This window comes from Microcebus murinus, chromosome 18, assembly GCF_040939455.1.
Source record: "Microcebus murinus isolate Inina chromosome 18, M.murinus_Inina_mat1.0, whole genome shotgun sequence".
NCBI classification, from domain to species: Eukaryota; Metazoa; Chordata; class Mammalia; order Primates; family Cheirogaleidae; genus Microcebus; species Microcebus murinus.
This window is the reverse complement of record NC_134121.1, coordinates 29274825-29296119: the sequence shown is the minus strand read 5'-3', so window position 1 is coordinate 29296119 and position 21295 is coordinate 29274825. Positions and strand designations below refer to the sequence as shown.

Sequence of the window (21295 nt, the reverse complement as noted above, 5' to 3'; positions counted from 1 at the left end):
AAAATTCAACATCCTTTCATGATAAAAACTCTTAACAAATTAGGTACAGAATGAATGTACCTCAACATAACAAGAGCCACATATGACAAACTCATAACTAGTATACTCAAAGATGAACAGCTAAAAAGCTTTTCCTCTAAGATCAGGGATAAGACAAGGATGCCTACTCTCACCACTTCTATTCAACACAGTACTGGAAGGCCTAGCCAGAGTGATTAGGCAAGAAAAAGAAATAAAAGGTGGCCAGGCACAGTGGCTCACACCTGTAATCCTAGGACTCTGGGAGACCAAAAAGGAAGGATTGTTGAGCTCAGGAGTTTGAGACCAGCAAGAACAAGAGCAAGAGCCCATCTCTACCAAAAATAGAAAAAATTAGCCGAGCATAGGTGGCATGTGCCTGTAGCCCCAGCTACTAGGGAAGCTGAGGCAGGAGGATTGCTTAAGCCCAGGAGTTTGAGGTTACAGTGAACTATGATGACACTACTGCACTCTACCCATGGCAACAGAGAGAAATTCTGTCTCAAAAAAAAAAAAGAGTTCCCAAGCACATTCAGCAAATAAAATTCACCTACAATAATTCAGCCATTTTTAAAAATCACCTAAAATAAATGATAAAGACAAAATAAACCAGAATAAAGGAATATTCTAAGACTCAATATTATTTAAGTCACATTTTTGGTCAAAAGGACTAACATGTACAAAGAGATATTTTGCAATGGCGTAAAAATACCAAATAATCCATGCTTTCCCTATTCATTTGACATATCACCTTTTTATATAACATGCTATATTTTACCACAGATCTATTTCTGAACTCATCCTACTAATCTATTTATAGTACTTTTTAATAAGTGGGAGCTTAAGCATCCCTCAATTATTCTTCTCTTTAGAAATTCTCTTAAGAAGCTGGGCACAATAGTGTGTGCCTACAGTCCCAGCTACCTGGAAGGCTAAGACAGGAGATCACTTGAGCCACAATCGCTGTGACTGTGCCTGTGAATAGCCAGGAAAGGAGAGGAGAGGAGAGGGGAGGGGAGGGGAGGGGAGGGGAGAGGGAGGGAGGGAGGGAGGGGAGGGGAGGGGAGGGGAGGGGAGGGGAGGGGAGGGGAGGGGAGGGGAGGGCATCCCCTATGGCATCAGCCTAGCTCATAGCAACCTCAAACTCCTGGACTCAAGCAATCCTCCTGCCTCAGCCTCCCAAGTAGCTGGGACTACAGGCATGCGCCAACATGTCCAGCTAATTTTTTCTATATATATTAGTTGGCCAGTTAATTTCTATTTTTATAGAAGAGACAGGGTCTGGCTCTTGCTCAGGCTGGTTTTGAACTCCCGATCTTGAACGATCCTCCCACCTTGGCCTCCCAGAGTGCTAGGATTACAGGCATGAGCCACTACGTCCAGCCTCTAAGTATTTTCAAAAATGAACTTTAGAAGCAACTGCAAATTTTATTTAAAAAACCTTGAAATTTTGATTGAAACTGACTAAATTTATATACTAAGGCATTGATCATTATAATATTATCTTCTTTAATTATAGTATTCATTGTATTCTACTTTATATTTTAATCTTGTTTTTTTAAAATGATATAAAATTATAAGCATATTAGAAGTATCATGGCTGGGAGCAGTGGCTCACGCCTGTAATCCTGCACTCTGGGAGGCCAAGGTGGGCGGATTGCTCAAGGTCAGGAGTTTGAAACCAGCCTAAGCAAGAGGGAGATTCCCGTCTCTACTATAAATAGAAATAAATTAATTGGCCAACTAAAAATATATAGAAAAAATTAGCCAAGCATGGTGGTGCATGCCTGTAGTCGCAGCTACTTGGGAGGCTGAGGCAGAAGGATCGCTTGAGCCCAGGAGTTTGAAGTTGCTGTGAGCTAGGCTGACGCCACGGCACTCACTCTAGCCTAGGCAACAAAGCGAGACTCTGTCTCAAAAAAAAAAAGTATCAGATAGCATATGAATTCTGACTTAAGGGAAATATTCATTTTTTAATTATTTCAAAATATTACAGGGGTACCAATTTTTTGGTTACATATATCTATTATGTTATGCTTGAGTCAGGGTTATGCTTGAGTCTGCCCATCACCTAGTGTTCATTGGATAGTGTTGAATGTACCCATCAGGTAGGTTTTTGCCCATCCCCTCCTCTCCTCTCCCCCCTGCTTGATTTCCACTAAGTCTTACTTCCCTCTGTGCACACATATGCTCATAGGTTAGTTTCAATAGCGAGTACATGTGGTATTTGTTTTCCCATTCTTTAGATACTTCACTTAGGATAATGGTCTCCAGTTCCATCCAAATTGTTGCGAAAGGCCCCAATTCATCCTTCTTCATGGCTGAGTAGTATTCCATAGTATACATATACCACATTTTGTTAATCTACTCATGAATTGATGGGCACTTGAGTTGATTCCACATCTTTGCAGTTGTGAATTGTGCTGCAATGAACATTTGAGTGCAGGTGTCTTTTTGATAAAATGACTTCTTGTCCTTTGGGTAGATACACAGTAGTTGGATTTCTGGATCAAATGGTAAGTCTACTTTTAGTTCTTTGAGAATCGCTATCCTGTTTTCCATAGATGTACTAACTTGCAGCACCACCAACAGCGTATAACCATTCCTTCCTCTCTGCATCCATGCCAGCATCTATTGTTTTTGGGCTTTTTAATAAAAGCCATTCTAACTGGGGTAAGGTGATATCTCACTGTGGTTTTAATTTGCATTTCCTTGATGATTAGTGATGTTGAGCATTTTTCCATATGCTTATTGGCCATTTGTCTATCTTCTTTTGAAAAGCTTTCTGTTCATGTCTTTTGCCCATTTTTCAAAGGGGTTGTTTTTTTCATGCTGATTTGAGTTCTTTGTAGATTCTGGATATTAGCCCTTTATCAGACACACAGTTTGTGAATATCTTCTCCCATTCTGTAGGTTGTCTATTTGCTCTGTTGATTATTTCCTCAGCTGTACAGAAACTTTTTGATTTAATCAAGTCTCCTTTACTTTTGTTGTTGCTGTGATTACCATTGGAGTCTTTCTCATAAATTCTTTCCCTAGGCTGATATCTGGAAGAATTTTTCCAACATTTTCTTTTAAAATTTTTATGGTTTCATGCCTTAAAGTCTTTTATCCATCTTAAATTAATTTTTGTGAGTGGCTACAGATATGGATCCTGTTTCATTCCTCTACATGTGCCTATCCAATTTTCCTAGCATCATTTACTGAATAGGGCTTCTTTTCCCCTGTGTATATTATTGTCTGCTTTGTCAAAGATCAGCTGGCTAAATGTGTATAGTTTTATATCTAGGGTCTCTGTTCTGTCCCATTGGTCTATGCCTCCATTTTTGTGCCAATACCATGCTGTTTTGGTTGCTATAGCCTTATAGTATAGTTTGAAGTCTGGTAATGTGATGCCTCCAGATTTGTTCTTTTTGCTTAAGATGCTTTGGCTATTTGGACTCTTTTCTGGTTCCAAACAAAGCATAGAATTATTTTTTCTAGATCTGTGAAGTATGACGTTCATATTTTGATGGAGATTGCGCTGAATCTGTAAATCACTTTGGGTAGTATGGACATTTTTACAATGTTGATTCTACTGATCCATGAGCATGTTTTTCCATTTGTTTGTGTCATCTGCAGTTTCTTTCCTCAGTGTTTTGTAGGTCTCTTTGTAGAGATCTTTCACTTCCTTGGTTAGGTATACTCCCAGGTATTTTATTTTCTTTGTAGTTATTGTGAATGGTATTGACTCTTTTTTTTTTCTGCAGACAGAGTCTTACCCTGTCGTCCTAGGTAGAGTGCAGTGGTGTCATCATAGCTCACTGCAACCTCAAACTCCTGGGCTCAAGCTATACTCTTGCCTCGGCCTCCCAAGTAGCTAGAACTACAGGCACACGCCATGACACCTGGCTAATTTTTCTAATTTTTAGTAGACCTGTCTTTAGTAGACGGGTCTCGCTCTTGTTCAGGCTGGTATCAAACTCCTGAGCTCAAGCAATCCTCCCACCTAATCCTCTGAGTGCTAGGATTACAGGCGTGAGCCACTGCGCCTGCCTGGCCTGCCTGCCTGGCCTCTTTCTCGTGCCTGGCCTCCTTCTCACAATAATTCTAAGAATTTCTTTTTCTTAAACCGATAGTGAGTAAACCACCAAATCTCATCACACCCAAATATTTATAATATCTAATTCCTACAAACAAGGGATTCTCCTAAATAAATACAATCAACCATCAAAAATCAGAAAGTGAACACTGATACCATACTATCATCTAATCCATAGACTCCATCCAAATTTCATCATTTAGCCTAATATGCTTTACAAATATGTAATAAAAGATAAAATCCAGGATCTCTCGTTATATTTGCTTATCATGCCCCTTAGTTTCTTCCAGTCAGAATAATTCTTTAGTGTTTCCTTGATGCTTTTGAGGAATACTACACCAGTCATTTCAATAGTTTCTCAATTTGTGTTTGTTTCCTGTTTCCTCATGTTTGTATTTAGGTTATACATTTTTGGCAGGAATATAACACAAGTGTTAACTATGATCTCACTACAGGCATTGTACAATATTAATATCTTCCATTAAAAATGCTACCTTTGATTACTTGATTATGATGGTGTTTCCACATTTCTCTACTGCAAGGTTAATCTTTTTCCTTTTGTAATAAATAAGTATTTTGTAGGGAGGTAATCTGAAACAATGTAAATATCCTTTTAGTGGGGTAGATGGTACCCCCACCCACATATAAAAAGATATGTCTACCCAGAAACTGTGAGTGTGACTTTATTTGGAAAAAGGGTCTTTGTGGATGTAATTAGGTTAAGAATCCTAAAAAAAAGATCATCCTGCATTAGAGTAGGGACTACATCCAAAGACCATATCCTTAAAAAAGAAGAAAAGGTTAGCTGGGTGTGGTGGCACCTGCCTGTAGTTCCAGCTATTTGAAAGGCTGAAGCAGGAGGATCACTTAAGCCAAGGAGTTTGTGGTTGCAGTAAGTTATGACCACACCATTGCACTCTAGCCCGGGCAACAGAGTGAGACCCTGTCTAAAAAAGAAAAAGAAGAAGAAAAGGGGAGAAGACACAGAGGAGAAGGTGATATAAAGATGAAGGTAGAGATTTAGTGGTGTCCATAAGCCACAAAATGCTGCCAAGGATTGCTGGCAGCCACTGGAAGCTAGAAGACAGGCATGAAACAGACTCTCCCTGAGAGTCTCCAAAAAGGAACCAACACTGCTGACACCTTGATTTCAGACTTCTGGCCTCCAGAACAGTGAAAAGAATAAATTCCTGTTTTTTCAAGCCACCTAGTTTGTAGGTATTAATAATATGCTACAGCATATATAAGGAAACAAATATAATTCCATTCTTCAAGTTTTCACTCATTAGTTTTAGCAATCATTTGATGTTTCTTGGCTGAATTAATTATTATAATAGTTACCAAATGTGATTTTCTAATTTTGTCATTACTTCTACATTTTTTAGTGGACATTCTACTGCAAAGAAAAGCTTTACGTTAGCTTTATTTATAATAGCCAAAAACTGCAGACAACAAAAAGTCCATCACCAGGTAAATGGATAAAGAAACTGTACTAATAGTATTCAGCAATAAAAAGGAATAAACTGTTGATACATGAGATACTATGGATGCATCTTAATATAATTATGCTGAGTGAAAGAAGGAAAACAAAAGAGTATATACTGTAAGATTCCATTTATAGTCACACACTGCATAATGATGTTTCAGTTAACAGTGGACCACATGTCCCTTGGTGGTCCCATAAGATTATAATGGAGCTAAAAAACTACAATGGCCTAGTGACATCTTAGCCACTGTAATATCATAGTTCAATGTATTACCTTTTCTATGTTTAGATACAAAATACCATTGTGTTATAACTGCCTACAGAATTCAGGACAGTAACACACTACATGTACAGTACATGTTTGTAGCCTACTACATGACAGTACATGTTTGTAGCCTAGAAAAAATAGCCTATACTATATAGCCTAGTTGTGCAGTAGGCTATACCATCTAGGTTTGTGTAAGTACACTCTGTGATGCACAACAAAATCACCTAACGACACATCTCTCAGAACACATCCATCGTTAAGCGATGTATGACTGTACATAAAATTCTAGAAAAGCAAACTAATCTTTAAGACAGAAAGCAGCTGAGTGGTTGCCTGGAAATGGAGGTTGGAGAAGGTGAAAGAGAGTAATTACAAATGGGCACATGGAAACTGGGGAGTGATAGATGTTTATTTACCCTTACCATTATGATGGCCTGATAAGTACACACATGTGTAAACACAAATCAAAACTTATCAAACAGTACACTTTAAATATATACCATGCATCTGCATGGACTAGATAGAAAAAAAAATAAAATAAAATAAATAAATATATACCATTCATTGTATATCAATTATGCCTTAGTAAAACTTTTTTAAAAAATTAAATAGCCACATGTAACCAATGACTACATATGTACTACAGTCAATTGGACAGCATATATACATATAAAGGACAAAAATATGATAGAAGGACCTAACTGTGAAAACCAAAAGTATACCTTCCCTTTTAGAAGAGAACACAATAGACAGACACACAGAGGGCAAGATGCTGAGAAGACAGAGCAGGAGAGAACTGAAGATGCTGGCTTTGAATATTGGAGGGACATGACCATAAGCCAAAGAACGCCAGCAGCCAACAGAAGCTGAAGGAACCAAGAACTAAATTCTACAATGCAGCCTCTGGAGGGAGTGCAACCCTACTAACATCCTGATTTTGGCCTGGTAATACTGATTTTGGACTCCTGCTTATTTTAATTTCTCATCCTATTTGGCAAATTAACTGTTTTCTAGCATATAAGTTATTTTTGTCTCCTAGTTACTTGTAGTCCTCGAAATTCTCCTTTTTCTCCTATCCCCTTGGAGTTAATTTTGTACCCCGATCTTGGCCTGTGTCCTCCTAATTAGGCCTGCAACATATGGAGGTGGATGGTTGAAAGGGGCAGACATCTTCTGCCTTTATGATCTGGTCCCTGTCACCCCCTGCTTATAATCCCCTGATCTCTGTCAGTACCAGTACCCCAGCAAAATTCTGGGCACCTCTCTTCCCAGGTTCTATTCTTTGTTGATTATCTGCCATCATTAAAACTGCTTCATGTCCCTGGTGGTCTAGTGGTTAGGATTCAAAAAAAAAAGAAAAGAAAAGAAATAAGAACATATTATTATTTTTAAAAAGATAAAAAAAAAAACTGCTTCATGGCCAGGCGTGGTGACTCACGCCTGTAATCCTAGCACTGTGGGAGGCCGAGGCAGGCAGATTGCTCGAGGTCAGGAGTTCAAAACCAGCCTGAGCAAGAGCCAGACCCCGTCTCTACTATAAAAATTAATTGGCCAACTAATATATATAGAAAAAATTAGCCGGGCACGGTAGCACGTGCCTATAGTCCCAGCTACTCGGGAGGCTGAGGCAGCAGGACTGCTTGAGCCCATGAGTTTGAGGTTGTTGTGAGCTAGGCTGACGCCAGGATATTCTAGCCTGGGCAACAGAGTAACATTCTGTCTCAAAAAAAAAAAAAAAACTACATTAAATTTAAGATCTTTGTTCAAAACTGAATAGACAAACTAAAAACCATCTCTATAACAAAGAATTAGTATCCAAAATACATAAGGAACTCATACAAATCAACAAAACAATCCAATATTAACATATGCAAAAAAATCAAAAAGTATTTTGTAAAGAGAAAATACAAAAATGTTCTACATAAACATAATGTGTTCAATCTTATTAGTAATCAAGGAAATGAAAATTAAAACTGCAATGAGATATAATTTCATACCTACCTGAGTAAAATACAGTATGACAACTTCAAATATTGGCAAGACAGTGGAGAAATTATACTCTCCTTCACTTCTTGGGGGGAGAATAAATGGACATAAACACTTTGGAAAGCAATTTGGCAACATCTAGTGAAGTCTACAATGTACACACCCCATGACCTAGCAACTGTTCCCTTAGTACACTAGAACAGGGTCAGCAAACCTTTTCTATACAGGACCAGAGAAATATATTTTGCTTTGTAAAACATATGTTCTCTGTCACAACTATTCAACTCTGCTGTCGAAGCATGAAATAGTTATAGACAATATACAAAGGAATGATTCTGGGAGTGTTCCAATAAAATTTCATTTACAAAAACTGGTGGTGGCCCAATTTGGCCAATAGACTTTAGTTTGCCAAGCCTTGACTTAGAGAAACCCTCACACATGTGCAAAACAAAAAAAGACATGTATGGGAATATTCCCAACATCAGTTTTTTTTTTTTTTTTTTTTTTCGAGACAGAGTCTCACTTTGTTGTCCAGGCTAGAGTGAGTGCCGTGGCGTCAGCCTAGCTCACAGCAACCTCAAACTCCTGGGCTTGAGTGATCCTTCTGCCTCAGCCCCCCCGAGTAGCTGGGACTACAGGCATGCGCCACCATGCCCGGCTAATTTTTATATATATATCAGTTGGCCAATTAATTTCTTTCTATTTATAGTAGAGACGGGGTCTCGCTCTTGCTCAGGCTGGTTTTGAACTCCTGACCTCGAGCAATCCACCCGCCTCGGCCTCCCAAGAGCTAGGATTACAGGCGTGAGCCACAGCGCCCGGCCTCAACATCAGTTTTTAATTATAAATAGTTTGAAAACTAAATATCCATCAAGGATACAATGGATATATTAGTATATTTATACTATCCATAAGTGAAAATGAACAAACTACAGCAACATGTATCAACATGAAGGAATCAAACACAATATTGAACCAAAAAAGAAAAACCCAGAAGACTATAGCAGTTCCCCCTTATCCGAGAAGGATGTATTCCAAGACCCACAATGGATGGTTAAAACTTTGGATAGTATTAACCATATATTCACTATGTTTTATGCTATAGATATATAACTATGTGACGTTTAATTTCTAAATTAGGCACAATAAGAGGTTAACAACAATAGCTAACAATAAAATAAAAATTTTAACAATATGACAGCATCACTACTCTTGCTCTTTGGGGCCATTATTAAGTAAAATACAGGTCATGTCAACAAAAGCACTGCACACCTCAACAGATGATCAGATAACCAATAACCAAGAGTGCGAGTAGCATATACAACATACACTGCACAAAGGAATGATTAACACCCTGGACTGATAGAGTGAGATGGCACGAGATTTCATCCTGCTTCTCAGAACAGGGCACAATTTAAAACTTACTGTTCTGTAATCCTAGCACTCTGGGAGGCCAAGGCAGGCGGATTGCTCGAGGTCAGGAGTTCAAAACCAGCCTGAGCAAGAGCCAGACCCTGTCTCTACTATAAATAGAAAGAAATTAATTGGCCAACTAATATATATAGAAAAAAGTAGCCGGGTGCGTGCCTGTAGTCCCAGCTACTCAGGAGGCTGAGGCAGCAGGATTGCTTGAGCCCAGGAGTTTGAGGTTGCTGTGAGCGAGGCTGATGCCACAGCACTCACTCTAGCCTGGGCAACAAAGCAAGATTCTGTCTCAAAAAAAAAAAAAAGAAAAAAAAGAAAAAACTTGTTTATTTCTGGAATTCTCCATTTACTATTTCTAGATTAAATAAGGGTAACAAACCATAGAAAGCAAAACTTCAGAAAAGGGGAGGATTATTGTACATATAGTAAGATGTCATTTATAAGTTATAAAAAACATGCAAAATATACCATATGTTGCTTAGAAATGGACAGTAACATAATAAAATTACAAAGAAAGGAGCAGGGATGATAAACACTGAATTTAGAAGCATTTGCCCCTCATGGGGAGGGAAAAGGATGTATTACACTAGTTAGAGAAGTATGGTAATGTTTTATTTCTTAAGTTGGGTTACGAGTGGGTGTTTATTAATATTATATAATTCTTTATACCTTTTTTGCACTTCTGATATATTCCATAACATAGCTTAAAGATTCAAAGAAATCTAGTTTTGTTTGCATAAGGTAGAAGCTACTTAGAATTTGTTAAATTGCTTCTCCTTTCACCAAATTATGTCAATTCTGGAGATTACCTAATACCAGTCAAAAGCAATGTCTGATTAACAAAAACAGAAAATAAATTTGAACTCGATAAATAGTATGATGTACAACTCTTTCAGAACATGTGTGAGAAAGTGAAGTTCCCTGATGGTTTAAAATTCTATAATTTAAAAACTGTCTTCTAATTCATTCTCTCCCCCCTCCAACCTTCCCCCCTTCTCCCTCTCTTCAGGTTCTTTCCATTTTAAATTAATGAAAACTATCTGCCAAACCTAGAACCAACAATTTAACTTAATGCTAACATCATCATAATTTCTTTGGTCATACTCTTTTAAAATGAATGCTCTAATCTTTAGTCCAACTTAACAAAACTAAACTTTCGTATTTCATCTTCCTTTACAAATACTGTGGCTAATTCCCTGTAATCACACCAGAGATCATGCTTCACTTATTTCAACAGTATGTTGTTATCTTTCTATTGGCTCTCTTGATAAGACTGATATGTAAATAAAAGTTGTACTTTGTTCACCATCTTCCTTAACTATCACAATAAGGTGGTAATAAAAACATTATTTCAACTGAGTAAATCTAAAACAGCCTATACAAACTTTAAGACATTATTTCTTAGAAGGCAAGCATAGTAAAAGGGCAGTAAACCCATATATGTGAATTACATAAATTAGATACATACAAAAATTTATGACCAAGTAATAAAAGAAAAATAATGACTTTTTTTTTTTTTTTTTTTTTTTTGAGACAAGGTCTCACTCTGTTGCCAAGGCTTGTATGCAGTGGTGTGATTATAGCTCACTGCAGCCTCAAACTGCTAGGCTCAAGGGATCCTTCTGCCTCAGCCAAGCTAATTTTTCTTAATTTTTTTAGAGATAGGGTCTTGCTATGTTGCCCAAGCCAGTCTCAGAACTCCTGGCCTCAAACAATCCCATCACCTCCCACCCAAAGTGCCGGGATTACCAGCCTGAGCCACCCCACCTGGCCCAATGATGACTTTTTACACAAAAGATAATAGCCATATATACTCTCTCATTTTAAAATTTTTAGATAAATTGATTTCCTTTGTAAATTTGGGAGGGGTATATAAGCACTAGAAAGACATTAGGGAAGTCAAGCTTAATATTAATCAAATACTTTAAGAAGGGCTTAGTAAGACAGAAAAGATGTTATTTAAAATTTGTAAGAAAGTCTTTCACATTAATTAGGGTGGCTATTTATTTTTAATGGAAAATAACAAGTGTTGTTGAGGATATGGAGAAATTGGAACCTTCCTACATTGCTGGTGGGAACATAAAATGGTGCAGCTGCTGTGGAAAGTTTGGCAATTCCTCCAAAAGTTGAACACAGAATTATCATATGATCCAGCAATTCCACTTCTAGGTTTATGCCCAGAAGAACTGAAAACCTGGATGCAAACAGATGCTTGTAGACCAATGTTCATAGCAGCATTACTCACAAGAGCCAAAAGTTAGAAACAACCAAAATGACCATCAACAGAAAAATGGATAAACAAAATGCAGTATATAGATATAATGGAATACTATTCAGCCTTAAAAAGAAAGAAATTCTGGATGAAACTTGAAGACATTATGCTAAATTAAATAAGTCAGACACAAAAGGACAAATACTGTGTGCTTCCACTTAAATGAGGTACCTAGAATAGTAAAATTCATAGCAACAGAAAGTAGAATGAAGGTTACCAAGGCTGGCAGAGGGAGAAATGAGAAGTTATTGTTAAATAGGCACAGAATTTCTATTTGGGATGATGAACAAGTTCTGGAAACTGACACTGGTGATAGCTGCACAACATTGTAAATGTACTTAATGTCATGAAATTTGTATACCTAAAAATGGTTAAAACTGTAATTTTATGTTATGTGTATTTTACCACAATTTTTTAAAGGGAGAGATTTTTAAATTAAAAAAAGTAAGAAAGCCAATTTATTTCATCTTCACACTCAACAGAAATTCAACTAAATTCAACTGCTTGTTGAGCAGCTACTCTGGGCAAGGTATTATTAATATGTTATCTGCTCTAAGAGGATTAACTGTAAGATGAGGAAGGCAATACCTTTGCCTCCAAGGACCTTAAGATTTAGCTGAGAGTCAGATACTATAGCTTACTAGTATCTCAGCTTTATAGGAATCTTATGTGGAATCTTTATAGGGATTCCACAAGGCCAAAACTATTTTCATAATAATTCTAAGAGTTTATTTGCCCTCTTCACTGTGCTGACATTTGTACTGATGGCACAAAAGTGATAGTAAAACTGCTGGTGCCATGGCAGAAGTCAAGGCAGTGGTACCAAACTGAGCTTTTAGTCACTGTATTCTTACAGTTTCCCACTTAGTTTAAAAAAAAATTTTTTTTTAATAATCTTTTTTTTTCTTTTTCTTTTTTTGAGACAAGAGTCTCACTCTGTTGCCCAGGCTCAGCCTAGCTCACAGCAACCTCAAACTCCTGGGCTCAAGCAATCCTTCTGCCTCAGTCTCCCCAGTGGTTGCAACTACAGGCATGCGCCACCATGCCCAGCTAATTTTTTCTATTTTTGGTAGAAATAGGGTCTCACAGGCTGGTCTCGAACTCCTGAGCTCAAACGATCCGCCCACTTCGGCCTCCCAGAGTGCTAGGATTACAGGCATGAGCCACAGTGCCTGGCCCCCAAAAAATCTTTAAGCTAGCTAGCTTCGCTTAAGAATGTCCTTGGTCAAGTGTGGTGACTCAAGCATGTAATTACAGCACTCTGGGAGGCTGATGTGAGAAGATCACTTGAGGCCAGGAGTTGAAGACCAACCTGGGCAACATAGTGAGACTGCACCTCTACAAAATAAAAAAAATTAGCCAGACATGATGGCATATGCCTATAGTTCCAGCTACTCGGGAGGCTGAGACAAGAAGATAGCTTGAGCCCAGGGGTGCAAGGTTGCTGTAAGCTGTGATTTTGCCACAGTACTCCAGCTGTCTCATAATAAAAAAAAAAGTCCCTGATGACACAAAATTAATTTTATTAAACCTCAACCATGCATACATCTTTTTAATATTACATATGACAAAAAGGGGAGTACACATAAACTGGTTTTTGTTACATACTATGGTTGTCTAGAGAAAAGCACCCGTGATTATGAGTGATAAAATGAACTAGCCACATTTTTCATGGACCATCATTTTTACTTGAGACTGATAAACTCTTAATAAGACTTGGGCATTTGGTAAATATTTTCTTCAAAATGAACACAGTGAGCTTTTCACTTCAAGAAAAACTGACAGTTATTTGTCACCAATGATACATTTCTAATTGTTTCTTTAGAAAATTCATTTTGGAAAATGTATACGCACCACAGTGAACTCAATAGCTTCCCAATACTTAGACTTTTCTGATGAGTTTTCAACGAGTTCAGTGATAGTAACAAATGTGATTTTGACATTATATAATGAAATGCATCAGTATTTATAAGATATTCTTAGTGAACCATTATTTTTGAAATGATTAATGTTCCATGTTACAAAATCACACATGGATAAAAGATTCATTCAAAGTCCAAGACAGACCAATGGATCTTAATGTTATTAAGAGTGGGAAAAGTTCATTAGTAAGGTTTCAGATTCCAATTGAACTAACTTAAGAAATGGTTATGTTACCACTTTCGTACAGAATATTTACAATCATCTTTTAAAAGGCTAATAAAATGTTTCTCTTTTTTTCTACTACATATGTGTATGATGCTGCTGCTTCTTTATAAATTCAACCAAACAGTACAATAGCGTACTGAAGAAGATATGAGAATTCAGCTGTCTTCTATTAAGCTAGACATTAAAAAAGATTTGCAAAACTGTAAAACAATGCCACTCTTCCCACCAATGTTTTTTATTTTGGATAAAAAGGTTTTCACAAAATTAACATAATCAATGCATGTTTTTAAAAGATTTTTTTAATTTTTCAGTTTAAATTTCTCATATGGTAAATATTGGTAGATGTGGCCCACATAAATAAAACCTCTTTGGTACAAACAGTTCTGATAGCAAAAAGTTTTGAGAACTACTACTATAACCCAATGTGCACTTCAAAATTAGAAACGATGCTCAATTCCAAAAGAAACACAAGTCTTCAGAAGAAAACAGAAGAAAATACTGACTTGGTGTCTGTATGATGAATACATTTTTGTTTGTTTGAGTTTTCCTTTTTAGGGGGACAGGAAAGGCAGAATCCAAGAAAGTGGACTATTTCAATGTGCCCTGAAAAAAGATGAGTAGACTGATGTGACAGAAACTTGAGTAACAAATATAATAGAATAAAGAGGCTGAATTTGGACAGTAAAGGATTTGGCCTGTAGATTACAAATTACAGAGCTTATTTCATAGAAAATAAGGAGCCACCTGTGATTTGGAGACTGAAAAAATTTTTTAAACCTGCATTTCCTGTGTGAGGACTCCCATATGTCAGCATACTCTTTTTATTCAAGTTCTGAGGATGGAGTCCGAAGTTTAGCTGTGGCACAAAGCAAACTTTAACATTTTTCTGCAGTATAAAGTATAAAGCTTTAAACTAACATAGGACTGGAAGCTTGACTCAAAAAATACATTCATATTTAACAGCATGGCCCTGCTTTATTTTAAAAAAAGCTCATGAAATAGAGTTAATACCTTAAAGTTTTTAATCATCAAAGTTCAAACATACAGCATATTTATGTTGCTCCAATTGTACTGAAAACCAAACAGGACTCTAAATAGTTCTTCGTGTCTAATCTTCCTCTCTCTTGTCAGGGCGTCCACTTCTAGTTGCCTTGCAGTCAATTATTTATGACATATTTCTAGAATATACTACAATGCTTTGAGCTCTATCCTGCCTACACAAAAACAAAATAAATCCTTAATAGGATTGGATAGGAAACGTCTCCAACAAACCTTAGTGGTTGGTCTTTGAGTCAATCAAATAATTATTGGCAGAAAGCCAAGCAAATGCAAAACAGACTTTGAAACCAGCTAATCTACAACTCTATGACAATACCTTTCTAAAAATGTTCTGTATTTGACAAATCTTTAATCAAATCTTGTCTCTATTCCTCTGCTGAAAATAAAACTTCATGATGCTTACAATTAACAAGAGGGGTTCCTCACCCCACCTCTGGAGAATAGTATTACCTTCTATTCTCTAACGAAGATACATGGGATTTATTCATAGCAATAGATAAGTAATTATAATCCTGTAAGATACCGAATATGTTGCATACAGAAACACCGGCTGCTTTACAAAACATTTAAAACTTAGATGAAACTACAACCACGAAATACAAACTACACCGAATTTTCAGAAATTTAGGTCTCTATTTGCTTTTTGCATACAGTAATTTCTTACCTATTGCTACTCTGATGGGCATTACTAACTAGGAACTGTTGCGAACGATGTGAAAACAATTAGTTAAGGCAGTTACAAAACAAAACAAAACAAAAAATGCCTGGTAGAATTTAACACACACCCCTAACATGGGGTCAGTTTAAGAGGTTAACACGTTCTGCACTTTTATTTTTCATAAGCAGTACAAGCTGTAATCCTAAAAACCTCTCATGATCATCACAACAGAATTCCCTCCAAGAGTTTAAGTTGCTGGATGATTATATTTCAACCCTTCTAAATTCGCTTACACTTTACTTCAACCAGCCATCCGGGGTCAATTTGGAGAACTGACACCACCAGTAGGAGGCAACCGCGAGGGACAAGACCTTCAAGAGCAAAATTATGACAGATTCTAGGGAAACACTCCAATTTTTGTCATCTCCCGCTTCCTTCGCCTGGCCCAGATAACAACGTGACTTCAATTTATCTTCTGGCCAAAATCTGGCGCCAGGTTTCAAACACTTTTCGCTGGTTGCCACCAAAGTGGAGCAACGAAGGGAGAGAGAGGACTGCTTCCCATTTATACTCGAAGGGTGGAAATAAAGCGAGGAGCGGTTGCAGGGAGACAGCAATCCTATCTTTCCCAAGGCCACTTTGTTTGCCCGGCCCTGCACCCAGAAAAGCGCCGTCCCACTGAACAGAGTCTTCACTTCTATCAATTCACACTTTGACAGCGCTCTCGGTGGCGGGGGCCCACACCGTGCCGGTGTTATAAAAGCCATGAGCTGCCTGAAAAAGGGGTGGGCGCCAACAAGCCAGAGAACTTACCCAGTTTCTTCCACATAGCGAGGTGACAAGCGAGGAAGCCTTTGCGGATGGCAGCGCAAACCTTCGCCGGCTCGGAGGAGGTGAAACCCTTCTGCTTCTTGATGAAACCCCACAAATGCTCCCGGGCAAACTGTGCCGCCTCCCGCCCGCCGTGTCCGTCGCACACCGCGAAAAAGGCCACAGAGGAACGGCGGCGGCAGCATCGGCTGGGAGCCGACGAGGCCCCGGCATCCGGGGGAGGGTCGCGAGCGTCTCGGGCTGCCGCCGCTGGGCCTTTCCCCGAGACTTCGCTGCCAGGAAGAGCGGGCGGTGACGGCTGCGGAGGCGACGCCTGAGGCAGCGACCGCCGCGGTGAGGGCTTTTCTTCGGGAGTCGGCTCCGGCTCCACAACGATTTGGGTAACGTCCTCCATGTACTTCCTCCCGCCCTGGTCGGAGAAAACGCTCACTCCCAGCGAGTACAGCCCCGCCATGGCCGGCTGGCCGGGATCCCGCCGGTCCCACGCAGCCCGCCGAATCCGGCGGCGGGAGACACACTCGCACTCGCCGGCCAACTATTGTTTATCTTCGACGACGTCGAGCGGTGGGAGGGGGCGGTCCCGGAGGGGGGGGCGCGCGTTGTCTGGACTTGTCCGCGAGAGCTGGGCCAGAGCGCAGGGGAGAGAGAGGAGCCCGGCAGCTGCGCCTGCGCACTGCGCCGCCCCCGCCCGCCCGCGCCCACCACACAAATCAGGCGTTCTCCCCGGCTGTCGTCACTCGGCTCTCCGCGCCCGACCAATGCAGAGTCGACTGGAGCGAACCCGCCCTCCGCCCCCCGCCTTAGCTCCCGCCTCCAACGGCCGCGCTCCCTCCTCCCTCTGTGGGCTCTGGGCCCGCTCTCAGACCTGGTCGGTTCCCCCACGCTGTGGGCTTTTGCGCCCTCCGGGTTTTCCGCGGTTGTTCAGCATTTACTGAACAACTTGGTCTGTCGCCTTTTTGCCCTCGCCCCGGCTTCGTAATGCCGGCCTACTGCCGTTGGCGTCCCGCCGCTCGCTTTGCGGGGAAAGCGGTGTAGTCTCTGGGCTCCCGCGAGTGTGGATGAAGAATGTAGGGGAATCGATTTCATCGTCCACTCCTTGAAGTGAAAGGGCGGGAAACCTGTCTTCAAAAGGTCGTTTGTGAACAAGCTGGGAAAAGTGTGGCACCCTTGAACTGGATTTGGGTTGGACATATCCGACTGGGAATATTGAGGAGGGAGACGATCCAATTTTGTTGTTAAAAAAAAACTTGGGAAATTTCCACCATCCAGTGCACAGTCTCACATAACTAGGTATATCAGAGACTTAAATGGGCTGTATTTTAACTAATTCTTAGCAGATCTTTTCAGCTTTTGTTATGTACTTTTGCCGACTAGCACTAGCACTAGATACAACATTTAATTCCTGTGGTATCACTCCAAGTTAGCACTTAAAAATAGCTTACAAAAACTTCTGCCAAGAGCTCCAGTGCTCTGACAGTTTGGTTATCGTCACCTGTTGTCCCCGCTCTTCGCTCAGTAGGTGACAATCCAAAAGCTAAAAACCTTTGCACGGATTTCCACGGAATTAAAATAGGTCTATCTGAATTAAGCAGCAGAGACAGATAAATAGAATTTTTAAAAAAGTTATAAAAAAGTGAAATGAGCCTCAGTGGGTAAATTAGTAGTGAAACATTTTTGTAGTGAATCAGTTTAAAATTCACTTTCCTATTTTTGGCAACTTTATCATCAATTCTTTAGTGTGCTCTTTCTTGTACAACTTTTGAGATGTTCAAATGGAATACTACTAGTAGGGAAATGGGAATGAGGGAAATGTGCATACAATCTGTTGGCACAAGAAATGCAAATGGAAAAAAAATACAGCAATAAAAATGTAAATAAGCATAGTCAGCACCAGAACATACAGAAAGTCTGAATAGACCAATTAAATAAAAATGAAAACATAGTCAAAGATACACCCTATCCCAAAAGCACTAGACTAGATGGTTCTAGGGCATACAAATGCTTGAAAAAAAAATCTCAGGTTATTTTGAGAGCTGATCATAACCTTGTTAACAAAACCTAACAATTATAACACTAAAAGGAAACCGACAGACCGTATTTCATAACTATGAACACAAAAATCCTAGATGAAATTTTAATTTTTAAAATTTTAATCCAATTTTAATCCAGTAGCCTCCAAATCACAAGACCTGCATACAAAAAGTTTACGTAGTTCTGTATTGTTCAGCTTAAACAGTTCACCCACCTTTGACCCAAGAGATTACTAAAAGATAATTCCATTATGCTTTATAATCCTTTTCACCTCAATCACGGACGGGCAGCCTCTGGGTCATCCATCATTACTCGGACTAGAATCTCCATGCTACTCTGTACTTCAATTAATCTGATTCCATATCCCACTCCACTAACCATGCTAACCATTTCACTCCATACTTCAGATTTCAACATCTGTTATCAACCATTTCCATTTTACTCTTTGCTGCTTCTCTAAATGTTCCCATCATCTTCCCCTTTCAAATGAAACCTAGTTTATCACCTGGCAAAAAACCTCCCTTGCAAGTTTTCAAGAGGTTAATTTTCCTCTCAGAGGTATTCTTATCTTATGGCCTGTGCCTCATGTTACCACCAAAGCACCTCTCTTCCTTCCACCTTCAAAAACCCAAGTTTTTGTTTATGCAAACTGCCACTACTTCAAGATGCTGTCACCTACTGATCCCTGATAACTCTCCCATCATTGGTTCAGGGCCCACTGTCTTCCTTTCTCCCACAATTCCTGTCACTTCTCAGCCACTTTATTTTTCAAAATTTTATCCACATCTTCCATACAATACCTTGGCTTCACGGTTCCTCATCCTCTTGTTCATGGTGAAATGGCCTAGCTATTATTAAAGGCAACCCCTCCATTTGTGTTCTAGATCTTTTCTCTTCGTTTCAAGAGCTTTGCTACAATTGTCCTTTCTTGCTCTTGCCTCATCAATTTCTCCTTTTCTACTGGGTCATTTTCCATTTGTGCACAAACATGTTTGGATTTTTATCTTAAAACTACCTTGATTCTTTATATTGCCCTATTTCTTTGCTCCCTTCATAGCAAAAATTTTCGAAAGACTTCTATCTAGATGCTATTTCCAATTCCTACCTCATAGTTTCTCCTAAGTCTATTTCAAGTAGGTACCCATCCCCATCATGTTACTAAGGCTACTTTTACAGATAACCAGACCTCTCTGGTTCCAAAGGTAATGAAAACTTCTCAGTTCTTCTCACTGACTTCTGTTCAGCCATGATTTGCTTCCTTCTTGAAACTTAGTTTCAAGCAAGTGAAACTATTGTTCCCTTCTTGAAGCTTTCTTCTCTTGGTTTCTAAGAGACCATACTTAGTTTTCTTCCTACCTCGTTGACTGAGTACCCCTTCTCATTTCCTTTTGCTGATTTTTCACAGCCCTGAGATTCTTGGGAGTTAGGAGTACCCCCACGACTTTGTCCTGGGCTCTTTTCTCTCATGGGCATTAGGGCATTCTCCCATCAGACAAATCCTGAGGTTCCCCCCACTCACCCACCCTAGCATATGCTTTAACAGAAAAATCTATTTCATTTTCTAACTGTTTAACTTGGCACAAGTAACTTAGTACCTACCTCCTAAATTGTAAAAAAATAGATTATGCACCAGAAATGTCTAGCACAATGCCTGCATACAATAAGCATCCAATAAATGTTAACTATCATTGTTATTATTTATCTCAATTAAGCTGCTTGATTCAATTTTCTCAGGAGCTTTATTTTTCATCTTACTCTACTATAATCTGGCCTTCATCCTTTTACCCTTCCTGAACTAGCCATTTTTTACCTCCTAATTACCAAATTAAATTCCAATTCTCTTGTTTATTGACCTCTCTGCTTCATTTGACAGCTTTTACCAGATGTATACCTTAAACATATGTACCTTAAACATGTGTATTTTAAACATTTTATTTTAACTTACAATAACACACATTCATTTCCCAATTTTTTTTTTTTTTTTTTTTTTGAGACAGTGTCTCGCTTTGTTGCCCAGGCTAGAGTGAGTGCCGCCGTGGCGTCAGCCTAGCTCACAGCAACCTCAAACTCCTGGGCTCAAGCAATCCTCCTGCCTCAGCCTCCCGAGTAGCTGGGACTACAGGCATGTGCCACCATGCCTGGCTAATTTTTTGTATATATTTTTAGTTGGCCAATTAATTTCTTTCCATTTATAGTAGAGACAGGGTCTCGCTCTTGCTCAGGCTGGTTTTGAACTCCTGACCTCGAGCAATCCCCCCGCCTCGGCCTCCCAGAGTGCTAGGATTACAGGCGTGAGCCACCACGCCCGGCCCATTTCCCAATTTTTTTTTGATGTAGGGCCAAGGTAACACTATCTAGGACCATGGCTCTAAACATTATCTGCTTTAAAGCAACACAACCAGTTACCAGTAACATAAAAAATAAAATAAAATAAATAAAAACTATCTGCTAATGACTCTTAAATTTATATCTCCAGGCCTAAACTTTACCCTTAATCCCAGACTATATAAAAGTGCATCCTTGACAGTTCCACATTATGTCTGATGGGCATTTCATCTTAACATGGCCAAAACAAACTCAATTTCTTCCCCATCCTCCTCCTCCTTCTTCTTCATCCATCCTCCTCCTTCCTCATCCTTCTTCTTCTCCTCCTCCCTCAATCTTACCCATATCAGTAACTGACATCATCATCTACCACACTATTCAAGCCAAAAAACATAGGAGTTAGTGTTTATTCCTCTTTTCTCTACTCTCCTCGTTCTCTCCCCACCACTTTCCATCCTTCTAATTTATCAGCAAATCTGGTTTGTCTAAATCATCAAAATCAATACTGAACACACTATGTCACTAGCACTACCATCCCACTGAAAGCCACTATTACCTTTACCTGGACCACTACACCAGCCTCCTCACAGATCTCCTTTCTTTCACTCTTGGTCCTTTGCAGTCCTTTTTCTATTAGCTGCTATAGTGATCTTTCAAAAACCATAAATCAGATCAAGTCATTCCCTTGCTAAGGATACTCGATATCT

The 21295-nt window shown here is 39.3% G+C and overlaps 1 protein-coding gene across 1 annotated transcript in view; it reads right to left on the bottom strand.

The window, feature by feature from the left end:
- PPM1D (protein phosphatase, Mg2+/Mn2+ dependent 1D) overlaps nt 1-16909 on the bottom strand; it is a 55455-nt gene extending 38546 nt beyond the window's left edge. Inside the window, exon 1 of the mRNA XM_012775863.3 lies at nt 16215-16909. Coding sequence (XP_012631317.1) covers nt 16215-16686 — 472 coding nt within the window. The 5' untranslated portion in view covers nt 16687-16909. The remainder of the gene's footprint in view (nt 1-16214) is intronic.
- Nucleotides 16910-21295: the final 4386 nt, after the last annotated feature.